General features: G+C 42.1%; 1 protein-coding gene across 1 annotated transcript; it reads left to right on the top strand.

Moving 5' to 3' along the window:
* The first annotated feature begins 631 nt into the window (after window positions 1-631).
* On the top strand, window positions 632-16,030 carry LOC136441609 (nose resistant to fluoxetine protein 6-like). Its single transcript, XM_066437991.1, has 16 exons — window positions 632-1,177; window positions 3,750-3,925; window positions 5,026-5,122; window positions 5,604-5,703; window positions 6,355-6,451; window positions 7,535-7,673; window positions 8,072-8,239; window positions 9,146-9,239; window positions 9,739-9,840; window positions 10,107-10,269; window positions 12,407-12,486; window positions 12,924-13,037; window positions 13,317-13,434; window positions 13,885-14,080; window positions 14,584-14,726; window positions 15,143-16,030. The coding sequence occupies exons 1-16, from the start codon at window positions 847-849 to the stop codon at window positions 15,251-15,253; spliced, it is 2,229 nt and encodes a 742-aa protein (XP_066294088.1). The 5' UTR covers window positions 632-846; the 3' UTR covers window positions 15,254-16,030.
* Window positions 16,031-16,055: the final 25 nt, after the last annotated feature.

The following is a 16,055-nucleotide window of genomic DNA, read 5'->3' as shown; positions in this document are numbered from 1 at the left end:
GTTCTTTTAATGTCTGTAGACATTTTACATTAGACCATGCCACTTCAATTCCTTGGGTCTTGAATGGTTCCTTGGTAAAATTGGAGCAAGTGGGCTCGAAGATATCACCTCTTACTGTAAAATATACATTAAGTTTGATGTATTATAATATTTGCTGTATCCGTTTACCTTTATACACTTAAAGTAATGTAAATGTACTTTAAATTTGTAATGATCCTTATAAAAATAATTTGTGTGGTAACATGCTATAAAGATGTACAAGATAACAGTTATTAAAGCAACATTATTCTTGGATCCAAATAAAGTCAAAAGATTTTAGTCAGTCACTGACGAAAGGTAGTAAATCCTACCTGAAAGTCTGACCGTTTCCAAAATCTAACCGGCTGCTTGGGTAACTTTTGCATTGTGTATCTTAGTACCTAGACGTGCTATATGAAGTGCAGTCATCCGTATTTTGTTATGATATGCAAACATGGAATAACTCACAGCCCAGCTATTAAAGCTGAAGACTGGGGCTACGCATAGAAAAAAAAACTTGTGGAAGGGCTCTGACCTCTGTCCTTTCAGTGTCAGCAATATTTCAGGTCCAGACAAGGATCACGTCAGGCTTTTTATCTTTCTTTCTTCCCGTGTCAACAAACCGCCCCTGTTTTACAAACGGAGCCATGCGAAGTCACTGGTGCGAAAGGTCATCGCCCTCCAGAGCGGAAAGTCTTCACGTGAGGGTGACGAAACTCCTTAGTCACACGTTACGTCACATATTGTAGCGCCAGTACCTTGTGACAGCTTAACCGCAAGCAGGTGTGTTCTCGAGATCTCTCCGTCTCCTTGGGAGGAACAAGAAGCATGAAGCTGCTACTTTGTCTCAGTTTGTGGTCAGCTACCGTCCTGCTGACTAGTTGTCAACTCACACCTGTTCTGGACTTGCCGGGTCAGCTAGAACTTCTGACAACCCGATTTCAAGCGCGCGGTTTGATACAACAGCAAGCTTCTCAAGTCTTGTCAGAAAGTTTTATTCAGCACCGAGCTTCCCAAGTCTTAGCTCAGGGAACTGAAACTAACTGGACCGATATCGTGGTGCCAGCCCAGCCAACGGGGAACGTCAGTCAGCAATGCCGGGACGACGTCCAGCAGTACATGCAGGATCTACTGCAAGGGAAATTCTACGCACTGAATAGTAAGTAAAGAAATGCATCATGGCCACCATTTGCCAATGCATCGTAACGTTCCGTAGTTGTTAACATGACTAGAAAAGTCTGGAGACCTATAAAGAGGCTTACTGTTTGGATGTTCGAGTTTGTTTTTTTACCGTGGCACTGAATAAAAGACCTGCCAACGCATCCGTAGTCCACTACATTCTTCATCGAATTTGTTAATTATTTACACTACTGGACAAATAACGTTACCCGATAGGAGGCTTGATTGTTGACTGTTAGAGTCTTGTTTTCACATTTTGCACAACCCAAGCCTCAAACGTTTCGGTAGTGCTACTACAAAAATGTGTATCCCCATGATTACAATGACTGGCGCCATGCAAGTCTCACCGCTATCTGTAGCAGAATGACTAATAAAACGTTGGCTGTATTGTAGCTAGGTTGTTTAAACAACTTGAAGGTTCTCATTGTTCTAGGGTCCATTGATTTACTTGCCTGGTAAAGCTCCATTCATGGGGGCTTGATTTTAGTGTGGGTTATTTTCCAAGCAGAGATTTCAGAGGCTAGCATACGTAGTGGCCGCAATTCTAAAAGCAAAACACAAAAAAAAGTTGCGATTTTTAATGGCAAAGTTCGGTATATGGTCAGAAGGCTCTAAATCTACTTTTAAATTGGAGGGTGGGCTGCGTTGAAAACTACGGGCACTATTAGCCCTCCCGATCGAAACCTCTGCTTGGAGAATAGTGTGGGTAGCGCTGAGCAGACTAACTGTCGACTTGCTCTCCAACCACGTAGCGCACCTTTCATGTCAGCTAACATACCCCGGCAAACAATCCATTCTAAAGTGGTGTCCTGCTATACTGGCCTTTTCTATCTATCCTTTCTACTCCTTACATTGAAATGTCCAGTGAAATCTAGCTTGAATTGTAACGTCTGGGCCTGAAGTCTTGTCTATACCTGGCCCAACTAAGATTTTCTGCCCCCCCCCCCCTTATGACGCAGCGTAAGTTACAAAGTGCCCAGTTAGTTTGCTTTTTAGTCAAATATTAACCCCGGTTGGCTGTTTGAGATGACGGCAGCATACAAAGCCTCTTAGATAAGCTAGGGTATACGTAATTAGGTCATGAACTGGTATGAAACGCAATGCTTCGGGCTGACCTGTATATTTTATCACTAAGTCATCGAAAGGAGACATTCCACTCCAGAAGTAGGTATTATAATTCATCCGAAAATAAATTGTTGCGGTTGAATCCCGGTTTTGTCAAATTTACCATATGTTGAAGCCTGCACGCAGGCCGAACATGTTAGCGATCGAGTTCTTGGATTCTCCTAGGACACTTCCAACAATGCCAGAGTTCAATGTTTCTTACAAAAGTACAGAAATCTTTGTATCCAAAGACGCTATAGTCTTCAAACTTTTTGTGTACCTTTCTGAATGTGTGATAGTCACTCTCCTTTTGTTAAGCTTATCGCGTCTATCGTTAGCAAAACATTGTGCCCAAAGTTGGCCATGCAAGAACATTAGAGGCGTGTCCGTATAGAGGTACATGGATTTAGAAAAGCATCATTGTCGAAAAGAAAGCTGAGGTAACTTTGCTAAAAGTCAGGTGCATTTGTATTCCGAAAAATATAATCTATCAGGAAATAATACCCGGCGCTTCTGGAGTGGAATGCTGCTTTAAAATCTCACAGCCTTATGCCCCATACGGGATGAAGAGGGTGAAGAAAGTAACATAACAATTGGGTGTTCCATTCGGTCAAGCTAGAATGTCTTCTAAAATGGCCCCTGTAGTCAATCTAGAATGTAAGATGACGCTCTTCTATATGTGTATATGTGTATTCTCCAAGCAGAGGCTTCGATCGAGAAGGGTAGTCATGCCCGTAGCCAGGATTTTGAATGGGGGGGTTCGTTTTCATGTTTGAGGGACCAGCGAGCGCCGTAGGCGCGAGACGAGCGCCGCAGGCGCGAGCTTTCTAGGGGGGTCCGGGGGTATTCCCCCCCGGAAAATTTTAAAAATTGAACCTTCTGATATGGCATTTCCTGTGTTTTTGAGAGGGTTTTAAAGAGAGAAATCAGAGACAACGTTAGCAGTTTTTTCTAGGAATTCCAGCTCCGCTGGTGTGATACAAATAAGTCCGCCTAGAAAAAAACAACCTTGTACATTAAAAAGTGGACCTTCGCGCGTTTCAAATTTTAAGAATTGAACCTTCTGAAAGGGCATTTTCTGTGTTTTTGAGAGAAATTCAGAGGAAAAATCAGAGACAAAGTTTTTGCTAGCATTCTAGCTTCTGTGGCGTTGCTGGTGATTCAAGTAAGTCCGCCTTGAAAAAAATCTTGAATATTTAAAAGTGGACCTTCAAGTATGAAAAAGTGGACCTTCAAGCCTAAAAAAGTGGACCTTCAAGCCTGTGGGGGGGTTCGGACGAACCCCCCGAACCCCCCCTGGCTACGGGCATGGTAGTTTTGTCCAGGATTTCTAACGTCCCTCTTCTGTCAGAGAGGAGAGGGACGTTCTCGATCGAAGCCTCTGCTTGGAGAATAGTATATGTGTACAAATGTAATGTTTTCTAAAATACCGAACTCACCCTTCACAGTACTTGACGCCGGTGGCAAACCGCCCAGCGGGATTCTGGAAGGGAACTTCAACTGGCTCGGGAGCTACTCACAGTGCATCAACGTCACCAAGAAGGGGTTCGGCAGCACGTTCGACGCCAAGTACTACATAGCAACACTCGTGCCAGTCCCCAAGGCGCCGCAGCTATCAGCAGGGGTGAGGGAAGATGCCATAATATGTTTGTGTGTGTGTGTGTGTGTGGGGAGGGGGGGTCACTGACTTGTGCGTCCGTGTGTCAAGTCCGTACGAGTTCCGTATGGACAATTATTTTGTTAAGCACGTCACACTTGTGCGTATTTACAAGTCCGCAGGAGTTGCGTATTAATTTATTGCGCAACTCATACGCACTTGAATATTCGCACAAGTGTGACAGTGCCCTTAAAGGTAAAGTTTGCGGCCGTAGGATTACCTTTTTTGAGGTTGCACACCAGTGAGTCAAAGTAAACGTCTTTCCCACTAACTTTATCTAAGCAAAAATGTCAATTGGGAACTAAGTACGGACTTGAAATACACACAATTGTGCCCCCTAACTTGATTAACGTTAACGTATTGCGATTAACGTATATCCGTATAACGTTTTCATTATCTACCCGAATATTCAAAATAAGTAAATGTTAATTTGTTCTTGCTATGTTACCTTGACGTCTTTAGCTACTTTTTAAAGCATGCCTTTTACTTACTGTAGAAACACAATTTGGCCTTTGTGCTGCAGGAGGTTTTTAATCAATCGATCAATCAATCAACCAATCAACCAACCAAAGAATAAAGAATCAACCAACCAAACCTTTCCATCTCACTCTCCCCCACCTCTCCCCTCTCCCCCCTCTCTCTCTCTCTCGAGTTGGTTTGGTGACTCCTAGCCCTCTAAGTGAAAATAAGGCGTTGCATATCAGGTGATACATATCATCACCTAACCTCACCTAGTCCCATCCTCATCTTGAGGGACTATGGTCGCTTTCAGCACAAGCTTCCTCCATCCTTCCCTGTCCTTTGCCCTCTGGGTACATTCTGCAAGCGTCCTGTCCACTCCTTTATGTCATCTCCCCATCTCCTGTGTGGCCTCCCTCTGCTTCTGTTGCCACAGATCCGTTCCCTTGCAGGATGTGGGTTGAGATGTTCTGCGCTCGAGTGACGTGGCCAAAGTACTGCAGCTTCCTTCTCTTTACCATGTTCAATGTCCAGATACATATCAGGTGAAACATATTAGGTGATGCATGCTAGGTTGATATCTCCGCATGTTTGGATGTATTCTCCAGGCTTCACCATCAGCTTTTGGTGCGCTCACGTTGCATCTCGGGGTGTGCGTCCCCAGCTCCTGTACCGTACATGACGTCATACAGAGGCTGGACAACAGTGAGTCAAAACTTTATGAAAACAGCAGTATTAGGAATTTCACTTGAACAGTTTGACCATCATCTGCTTATAACAGGACTTGGATACTACTATCCTATGATTATGGTAAAGGGGAATATTTGGGAAATGCTTTCTTTGATGACGGTCTTAAGTTGTGTATGCATGCGTTTTCTTGAGTCTTATTTTAACCGGATTCAGATATATTCCCATCCCATCATGATTTCCTTAGCCCTTGGGCCACACAGCTATGCATATAGAACACAACACGGTGTATTCCGTATCGCCCGACGGCCGAAGACCGGAGGGCGATGCGACCCGCGGGAGGTCCGGGACCGAGGGTGGTGCGGAATACGCCGTGTTGTATTTTATTTATGTCATACCAACCCGAAAAGACACACATTTCAATGCGAAATGCGCCTGAAGTTGAGAGAGGTTTGTGACTTGCCGCATGTGAATTGACTTGGTCGTTTCCCCGTTCTAGGCCTGTACTTCCGGCTCCTGGTGGAGGGAGGAACCTTACAGGTGACGTCGGCGTACTCACCAACATCCCCTCCCCTGCACAACAAGACCATTGCGGCCATGTAAGACTCCCTACTACCTACTAACCTGGTATCCAAACCTATCATAGCTTCCAAGTCTCCTCTCCGCAAATATTGCTGAGAGGAGACTCGGGAGCTATGATAGGTTTGGATAACAGACTGACTACGTACCTACGTAGTCCCTTCATCTCCAGTTCGTTAGGAGGGGGCTGTAATCTCGACATTGCCTTGATCTTGATTGGGTGATCATTGAGTAAAAACATAGCATCTCCAAAATGACTACATCAAAACTACTAGATTTCATTTACATATGGTTCCTGCATTTTGTCTCTACACGGAATAGCTGGAACATTGTGCAAATTTGTCTAAAGCAACAAATTTGGCACACACGCAGTTGAAAGCGTTCTAGATAGATCAAGATATGCAGACATCAATTTTTGCCGTGAGCGATTTTCTGGCATTTTTCGCTTGCTTGATCTAAAAATGTTTATTTTTGGCGCCTGTGCCATCATAGCTGTAGTGATTTTGCTTACATTTGGTATAAAAAGTAACTTAAACCACTATACAACACTGTATACTAATTGTTGACTACCCCATTGTCTTTAAAGAAAGAAAAAAAGGAATTTTCACTCCAAAATGTATATTTCTACGCCCCCGTACCAAGACAATAATCTGAGTCTTGTTTCCCCCCAGTTGTGTTTGCAGCGTTCTCCTGATGTTCGTCCTCATGGGCACCGCGTATGACGTCATCATCCACCAGCCGAGAGTAGGCGCCATCAAGAGTAGTAAGGTGTGTTGGCACGTTACAATTACCTAGCCTATGTTTACACAATCGGCCGCTAGGAGCGCGATTTAGTCACGCTAACAATTACCCAGATCATTTTTTTACAGAGCCACCCCAACCCCCAAAATATAGATTGAAATTCAAAGGGAACTGTTTGCACAAAAAGGTGCTACTCGGGCTTCTGTTTGACTATGCTAAAATGAATCCATCTGATAATTGGACTTGACTATGGTCCATTCTTGTATGACAGCAAACTAAAGGGTATGTCACCCCGTAAAGGGCGCTATAACTCCGTCGTCGCGAAAGTACGTCGACTGATGATGATGATGGCCAATTCAATATTGTAAAACAAAGAGAAGAGCCAATTTTGCTCGTCACATGTTTTATTTTCACTAAAAACATTTTCACTACTTAAGCGTCATTTGTATTTCTCCGTGAACAAGACGTACAGACTAGACGTCGAAAAAAAAATTTGGAGATTAGTATTTCGCTACCCTTTATTAAGTCGCTGTTCGAAGAATATTCTTGTAACGCAGGCAAGCAGGTGTTAGAAAGTATGTTCTTTCCGGTCATTAACTTTTTACATGTACTTTTGCTTACTTATGAAGTCTACACACAGTTACAACCATCTCGAGAGTCAGGAGCTAACGATAAGCAGACAGTTATGCTCCATTACAAATCTGGCACAGTTTGGAGTGTTGATTGACTACATGTATCGTTGTATCCGCCTAGAGGATTCGAACCCATGACCTCCAGGTCCTGGGACAAACACCCTAACCGTTAGGCAAACACCACGCCACCTGTAATGATTGAGGATACATGTTAGGTGCACGATGATGGAAAATAACTTCAGCAACCCTGCCTGCTTTGCTCACATTTTCGCAAGTTTTCTTATGTGTCCTGTAGTTGCTATGTACACGTACTAAGACTATTGTTATAGCTTGTCATACTGTCCATGTCAAAATTCCAATGTCTTGTCTTTGTCAGCAGAGCTAGCCCTTTGTAATAGCCACAGGCTAGATGGGCAGCCCTGGATGTGTGCTGAACAGCCAAAACAATAAATAAAACGTGTATTTTTTACTTCGATAGGGTCCAGAAGACGGAACGGAAGAAAGGAATGGCGAAGTATCCCATCAACATGACGACAGCGAGCAGCCGGATGAGCGGACCCACCTCATCAACTCAAGCAGAAACAAGCAAACAGAAGCTGCGCAGGCAAAGGAAGAAAGTAAGACCAGCACAAGAATCTGTTTTGAAGATTTGTGGGTTGTATGTGTCTAGGAAGCTCTCCCCAGGAAGAGAGCTCAATGCTTCAACAGTCCGTGGAAAGAAGCTATTGCCATAGAACTTACATGATGGTGTCATAATAATCTGATGTGACAGCAGTTTGCCTCTAGCTCCTGCTCATATGCGGCTCTAAAACAGAAAACATCTAATTATTTCATCTGTTGAAAGACTATGTAACCGAAGAATTTAACCGAGGAATTCAATTGATCATAATTTCGGGTCATCAGATATAGAAGATATAACAGAAACAAGAGCTGATCATGAGCATAATAGTCCGGGCAAAGAAGCTATTGCCATATAGAACTTATATGATGTTGTCATCGTCATCTTCATCTTCAGATATGTTCTGTCGAGTTCTCCTGTGTTTCTCCCTCTACACCAACATCGCGAAGCTCCTCAGCACCAGCCAGGCTCCCGGGGCGATCAAGTGTCTCCACGGCATCCGCTTCCTCAGCATGACCTGGGTCATCCTGGGGCACACCTACGTCTTTGGCTTTGCTGTTATTGGTAGGTGCTCACTCTTTTGGCTATCATAACTTTAAGAAAAAAAATTATTGCATTTTTACATGAACAAAAACAATATGCGGAGAACAGAAAAACATACTATAAGGAATATAAATACCACGGACCCTGTCACATACATACATAAACATAATATATAAGCGGAAAGGAAACCGAATACAAATCATGCATATCGAATTGGTAAACAAGGAAAATAAACATATGATGTAGACTATATAATGCAAAATCATAATATGATATGATATAACTTTCATTTGCAAATTCATTCCCGTAGGCTGATTGCAAGGATACAAGCAGTAGAAAGGGTAACTATGGTAACAAGTGGCCATTTTATGCATCTAACTATTAGTAATATTTCTAAATACAATATTACTGAAGGGGTGGGGGGTGACTTCTTCTTTGTAGGCAGTGATTGAGGAACATTCCCACGTTTCTAATGATTACTGGGTAGTAGAAATGTGTTTTTGGATGGTGAAATCTCTGAAATATTGTTTTATAAGTGGGATTCTACAGAGACGAGACCTTTCAGAGACCGATGAGCGTCCAGAAGTTTGAAAGTCTCTCAACGTTTTCTTAATGATATCTGAAGGATATTTCAGTGATCTGAATGACCAATGATTTCTGGTTGCTTACTGGCTACTCGACTGTCTCCTAAATAATTACTTGTAGTGAAACTGGTTGAATTCACAAAAGGCCATTGGAGACCTCAATTCTTCCTAGCTTCGTCACCCAGCGACGAGTCGTAGCAACTGTCAGGCAGCAGAGTGAATGTCAAAAACTAGCAACTGTTCTTTTTTTGTGTGGAATGAACTCTTTTGCCAAGGCTGTAAGATGAATGCGACTATATAATCAGCCCATTGAATATGATGCATTGTGTTGTTTTCTTCACAGAAAACACAGCGGCAACTCTGAATGTGATAGGGCAGTTCACGTTTCAAGCTGTTGGAAACGCCTACGTGTCGGTGGACTCCTTTTTCTTCCTAAGGTGAGGGGATAATCGTTAATGAGACTTCTTTTATGGCGGGTGGGATTCTCAGATTGAAAATGCCGAATGTCGTAGCCTCCGTAGCAGGATCTCTTGGTCTTTTGGGGGGCTTACGATATACTTTTGCTGATGAATTATTTTTGAACAGAGTCATTTGTGCAGCCAGCCTGTAACCATTAGACCCATGTGGTACCAGACTGGCTTCACAAACGGCCCAAAACAAAAACAATGTATCAGGAAAACTGTATTATGAGCTCAAAAAGGCCAAGAGAGCCTGCTATGGAGGCTACGAATGTCGAGAGTTTAATTACAAACGTCATTAAATGGCAATGTGATTAGATTGTGGTTGTTGTGTTAGTCATTGAAATCGAAGATCAAAATGCACTTCATTTCTTTCACACTCATGTATTTCATTTCGTTTTATGTTATAATGTACCATCTACGCTGGTGTAAAATACTTCAAATAGATATTTAAAAAAGTCTTGATCCGTCCCTCTAGCGGCCTGCTGACAGCCTACCTGCTCCTGAAGCAGATACAGAAGAGCAGGGAAAAGGGACAGTCGATTCCGTACTGGATGATGTACGTGCACAGATACTGGAGGTGAGATCTTAATAAATATATACCTGTTATGAAGTTTGATACTCTCGCTCAGCACAAGCAAATGTAGCTCAACTCGAATGTCCACGTTTTACGCATTTTAGGCATTCATATGACTCCATACAATGCTAACACCTCATACATCTTTAGCTATTTACTGAATGAAATTGTGAAATTGACTACTGGCAACTTGACAAAGCGTAATGATTCGCCTAAGTAGTGGTTTACCTGCCTTACTCATTTCATGAACACATTTGTTTTTCGTCCAGACTGACCATGCCCTACGCGTTCGTGCTGTTTCTGTGGCTGACCGTGTACCCGTACATGTTCGCCGGACCCTTCTGGCCGGGGGAAGCCATAGACCCGACATGTGGGACAAACTGGTGGACCAATCTGCTCTACATCAACAACATGGTCAATATGGATCAAATGGTATGCTTCTAAATTCTAGTCAAAATTGTGTCTCATTTCATTTAAAGTTTAGTACTTCTGGTAACTGCCATTTACGACATGTCACTTCTGGTAAGTGCTGTTGATATTTTCCAGTTCTCTGTTATTAACCATCTGTTCCTGTCCTGCCTACCTGACTAGTAGGTGTCTAGGCCAGCCAGTGACTGGCCCCTTGCTCATCTCCGTCAGGTTCCTCCATACTGCACGATCCCGAGCCTTTGCCTTCATTATCTTCGCCGAGTACTTGTACTCGGAGAGGATTATGTTTTCGGTTGAAAAATCTGTTGGGTGGGTCTGAATGTATGTCAGGAGCATAACTCAAGAAAACTTCAATGAATCTTTATGATTTTTGGTAGGTGTGTAGTGGTTGTGTAAAGGAAGGTCAAGTTCGAAAATAGTTTACCTTGCGTTTTTCAATAGTACTGCAGCGGACTTAGCATTTTTTTGTGTTTGTATGTAGCCAAAAAAGTGACGGAAACGTTGATGGATCTTCATGATTTTTTGCAGGTGTGTAGATGTTGTGAAAACGGAGGTCAAGTTCAAAAATGGTTCTCCTGGCACTTTTCGTCGGTACTGCAGCGGGCTTTGTGTGGAAGTGAATTTTCTTGTGGACAACATAACTCAAGAAGCTGTTGATGGATCCTTATGATATTTAGTTGATGGGTAGGATTTACCGAAAGGAAGGTCAAGTTCGATAATGGGCCTTCTAGCGGGTACCAAAGGTACTGCAGCAGAGCTTCAAAATTTAGGGGCATATTTTCTGAAAGTGCTATTGTCATGATTTTTGTGTGGTAGATAGTTCCTGCCACAGAAAGTAAGTTCTGTAAATTTTGGCCCCCTAGCGGCTTGTTAAGAACCGCAGTGGGTGTTTTTGTTTTGACATTCGGACATGAATAACTTGAGAATGGGTCGACAGATCGTCGTGATGTTTGGTATGTAGAGAGCTCGGATGGTGCTTTACATAATCAATGACGAATTATGCAAATAAGGAGCTAATTTGCATAATTAGTAAGGAAAGTTTGTTAACCCACTGCCTTTCAATGGGACATGGGACAGTGTCAGGTCATGTAAACAGATAGCCTTGCATAAACGTACATGTAGGTCAAATAAATAAACTATTCTCCAAGCAGAGGTGTGGGTCCTGCTGGTTTTTGACGCGTTCAGTTTAAGCATTTTTGTTCAACACGGTTGGCGACATGACGAAATAGGGACAAAATAGAAAGCCTGACTAGAAACACCTAAAAACGTGCCCGATTTATTCTATTCATATGTATTGACTGTACTATTTCATCATCACTTTCAACTTTCAACACTGCCATATCGAACCTTTGTGGCCCACATAATATCAACATACTCATATTTTTTCATGACCAGTTATAACATATATCAGCACACTCTACACATATACTAGTCCTGTACCACCAAATGATTTTTAACCCTATCTTAACTGGACTCATTCGCCCAATCATAACGTCCAAATGGTATGGTGCATGATCAAATTTGCAGGGGGTGATAGGCACGTAAATATAAATCACTTTCCATAATAAGCCTTGATTATTTGGCGAAGATAATGTGTTTGTGGAACTCTAGTTACCTTTAAACTTACTCCTGTTTCTTGTGCTACATGTATCTAGTCTTCCCTGAAATTTGGGAGTTGCACATTTGTGGCTGTGAGCGTTGTAGACCAATGTTTGTTGTAGTCTTCATATAACGTGACCAAAAATTTTTAGCCTTGATTTGATTCATTTTTTGGCTGTAGAAAAAATACAGCCAGGGCTACCCAAGTAGCCGAAGGCTATCACAAAAGGTTAGCCCTGGTAACTAAACAACATACAAAATTCAATACAAACTTGCACAAAGCATGTGGAGATGTGAAATATGACTAAGATACACATGTACAATCTCTATCGACACAACAAATGTACAGCGACTTTCGTAAGGTCTACTACACGAGACTAAGTTCTATATTTAATCGTTAACGAGGCCGAAGCGTAGGTTACTAATAATGTAAGATTATCACGATATTAGGCAATGCCATTATTGAGGTAGGTCAGTCATTATTCACAGTGTATCCGTTCTGGACGGAATGTTGTTTACCCACTGATGCTTCCGTCCCTAGTGCATGGCATGGTCCTGGTACTTGGCGAACGACATGCAGTTCTTTATCATCGGTGTTCCTCTCGTCTATCTGCTGTCCAGGTAAAATGACACGCTTAATAAACTGTGCAATGATTTCTAATATTACCACATTAATATCAGATACACAGTTAATGAGTAATGAGATAAGATAGTTGTGATGAGTGACAATCCCTTGACTACAATTTATTGTAATCTAAAGATTGCAAAAATATTTTTAGTTTGATTTTTTTTCTGGCACAAGCCATTGGATGTCTCTCATAAATTAACATATGGTTTTTCATTTCCAATCAGATGCTCGCTAATAGTTTCAATGGGCTGATAAATGGATAGTTAGCAAAGGTCTTGATCTTCAAAGGCTTTGTTAGACGTTCTACCCCTTCTTTAGGGCAATTCTGACTGGTTCCACTCCGCACTGCAGCTAGGTGTCGCTGCTGCAATGGGAGGGATGCGGTCCCAAAAGTGACTGATGTGACTAACACACATTTAACCCTATACAGATGGCGGCCTGTCGGGTTTGCTCTGAAGCTGGCTCTTCTTCTATCGAGCTTCATCGCAACAGCGTTGATCTGCCTACATGATAAACTCGGCAGCAACGTCATGGGGATGGCACAGTAAGTCGTATTTTGCCTTCCTTCTTGTATTTACATAATAGTAGTGGAATGAAAACTTTACTTATGTTGCTCATAATTATTTATGAGCAACTGTCAGTAAAGTCGCCAATACCTAAACCCCTGGGGCATTAGAGCAGGGTCGATGCTGGCAGGCTTTGTTGCCGAGCGATTTGGCCCAGCTAGAGGAGGGCAAAACCAAGCAAAAGTGGTCTGACGGATCGGCAACCCCACAGGATCATGTTCTGTTCCGTTGTTTCTTAACTTAACTTATACGTGCAGGCCAGGGTGGATGGAGGATTACTACATGAAGCCGTGGTGCCGGATAGGGCCCTACCTGGTCGGAATGGCGGTCGGCTGGCTGATGGTTAGAGTTAAAGGAGCGTCAGCCTACCGAAAGGTGAGTCAGCGCATCCTGGCATTGCGATGGATACGGTTGGGCCAAGGGCATATTCTAGAGTACTGTTCAAAGTCTGTGTCATGTTGGCTTAACGTTTGCAGTGATTCAGTCATACTGCTTTCTTTGGTACCTATTAATCACCCGTTTGCACGTATGGAAACGTTTTGAAAATGATCGTTTTCCAAGTTAGTGAGATTGACAAAGGGGGATGGTCATGGTCATCTGATTTAGTGACCGTTGTTAAACAAGCAAACAAAATACTAGATATGATTGCATTATATAATTTATCATATAGTATAATTGTCTACACGCAAAGAGAGTGTGATATTTGTTATCATAGCTAATGTGTCAGTATCAATGAGGCTTATTTAAAAACAGAATCATTTGTATGTATTTGTAGGTAATATTTTCAACTATTAAATCAAACCGGATTCATTTGATGTTTTCCAGCCTATGACGATAGTTGCTCCTATCGGCTGGGCCGTCGCCACCACCAGTGCCCTTGCCGTTCTGTATGGACTGTACGGCACCTACCACGGCACCGTCATGACCAACTCGGAGAACGCGTTCTACCTCACCGTCCACCGCACCGTATGGGCACTGGCGCTGGGCTGGATGGTGCTAGCATGCTTCTACGGATATGGAGGTAACGTTCTTCAGAAGTCTTTGGTAGTAAACTATCAAAATAGTTATTGATTTGTTAGTTGTTGTGGTAATGAATTGTTATTTACTACTTTGTTTTTACACTTGAAGTTATCATTGTTGATCATTTTATTCCAAGAAAAATGGGGAAGGACTCTTTTTGACTTGTGATTTCTGCCATAAGAAGGAAACAAACATGGTAGACTTAATTTGTGACCCTTCCAGTTCCACAGTCCGTTGTTGTGCACATTGAGAATTACACACACACACACACACACACACACACACACACACACACACACACACACACACACACACAGTACAAAAACCACACACACACAAACACACACACACAAACAAACAAACAAACACAGTTCTGTCCATTTTTACACTCCATCTTGTCCTCAGCAACCATTTCCAGTCAATCCCTTGAAAGTAAACTTGCTGAATCCAGGTTTGACTGTAATCTTACAAATTGTGACAAGGGTGTCCGTCTCTCTCTTCCAGGAGTGGTGAACACGTTCCTGTCCTGGGACTTCTTCGTGCCGCTGAGCCGCCTGACGTACTGCGCCTACCTGGTTCACCCCATGATCATCTACATGGCGTACTACGACCGGGAGGTCACGTGGCACTACACCACGGTCACTGTGGTAGGTTTATGACTCACATATACTAAGTATTGTAACGAGTTCTTTTCATTTCTGAAACATTTTAAACTCAATTAAAAGCTAAACTTTTATTTAGAATACCACAAGAAAGGCTGCCAAAGCGACATACATTACGAGTTCAAATTGTTTATTTACTATTCAAAGTTTATTTGCAAGTTCGTAAACGAAGGACTTATTACAAGCGTTCGGATCGAATTAAATCAGATCGAACACCGTCGAACAAGGTTCTATTTCCGCTGGACAATCATGTACGGGAGTTTCAAATCCTGTTCGGAGACATACACGTAGCAGAGACATGGGAAACATACATTTGACAAATACAATGATTGACATTATTGTAATTGACAAGAGAATAATTATCCTATTTATCATATTTATCATATTCCTGTCTATTTCAGATTTATATGTTCCTTGGTAACTTGGTCCTGTCCTACGGCCTGGCGTTCCTGGTGTCCGTGACGGTGGAGGCGCCTCTCTTGGGACTGGAGAAGATCGTCTTCCGGAAATAATAATGTCGTTTCTTTTTACTTTCTTATTGCTTTTAACAAAGTTATAAAGCTAATCATGGATGGATCTGAATGGACTCAGTTCAACAGAGATATAGTAAAAAGACTGGTACAATCGTGAACCACAGATCCAAAGGCAAACTTCTTCTATGTTTCTTTCTAAAAAATGTTTGACAAAAACAATAAAACTAATTGCGGATCTGTATAAACTCAACCCAACAGGGATAGAGTACGATGACTGGTACAAAAGATTATGATGGAAAATACATAAGAAGGGGAAACTTGAAAGCTTGAAGTGCATCGTATCTATAAGTAAATTCTATTATATGAAATAATATAAGGATAACAAATGGCAAATGAATATGACAGAATCAACATCAAACGAAAAACACATGGAAACGATGACAATATCGTATCCATACCCGACTAATGTTTGCATGGGATTAACTTTAGCCAGACAAATAAATCTCATGTACCGTAGTCTATATTGTGGTTTGTTGTCCAGGTCCCCCTGGAAAAAAACAATATATAATGACTATGACAATGGACTTTATTGCATATTTATTCCCAACATGGGCTAATTGCATTATGTTAGATAACTTAAGTAAGAAAGTAGCAGAATAAGGTGGATTCCAGGCTAGCTGACCTGAGGATTTGTATATATATGGCCTCCGTCGGTCAGTATTGACCATGGTAAAATCCTAATTCACAACAGCCCTACAGCATCGACTATGGCTAAACAGCCCTATACGAGAATGGCAGTCTCTGCCACAAAAATCACATCTGTATTAAAGATGACTCAGTT

This window comes from Branchiostoma lanceolatum, chromosome 9, assembly GCF_035083965.1.
Source record: "Branchiostoma lanceolatum isolate klBraLanc5 chromosome 9, klBraLanc5.hap2, whole genome shotgun sequence".
In the NCBI taxonomy this organism is placed as follows: domain Eukaryota; kingdom Metazoa; phylum Chordata; class Leptocardii; order Amphioxiformes; family Branchiostomatidae; genus Branchiostoma; species Branchiostoma lanceolatum.
This window is presented reverse-complemented; position numbering and strand designations above follow the sequence as displayed.

Coding starts and splice junctions, on each gene's coding strand:
- LOC136441609 (XM_066437991.1), top strand. CDS start 847: ATGAAGCTGCTACTTTGTCTCAGTTTGTGGTCAGCTACCGTCCTGCTG. Junction 8,240..9,145: donor CTTTGGCTTTGCTGTTATTG/GTAGGTGCTCAC, acceptor TTTTCTTCACAG/AAAACACAGCGGCAACTCTG. Junction 10,270..12,406: donor TGGTCAATATGGATCAAATG/GTATGCTTCTAA, acceptor TTCCGTCCCTAG/TGCATGGCATGGTCCTGGTA.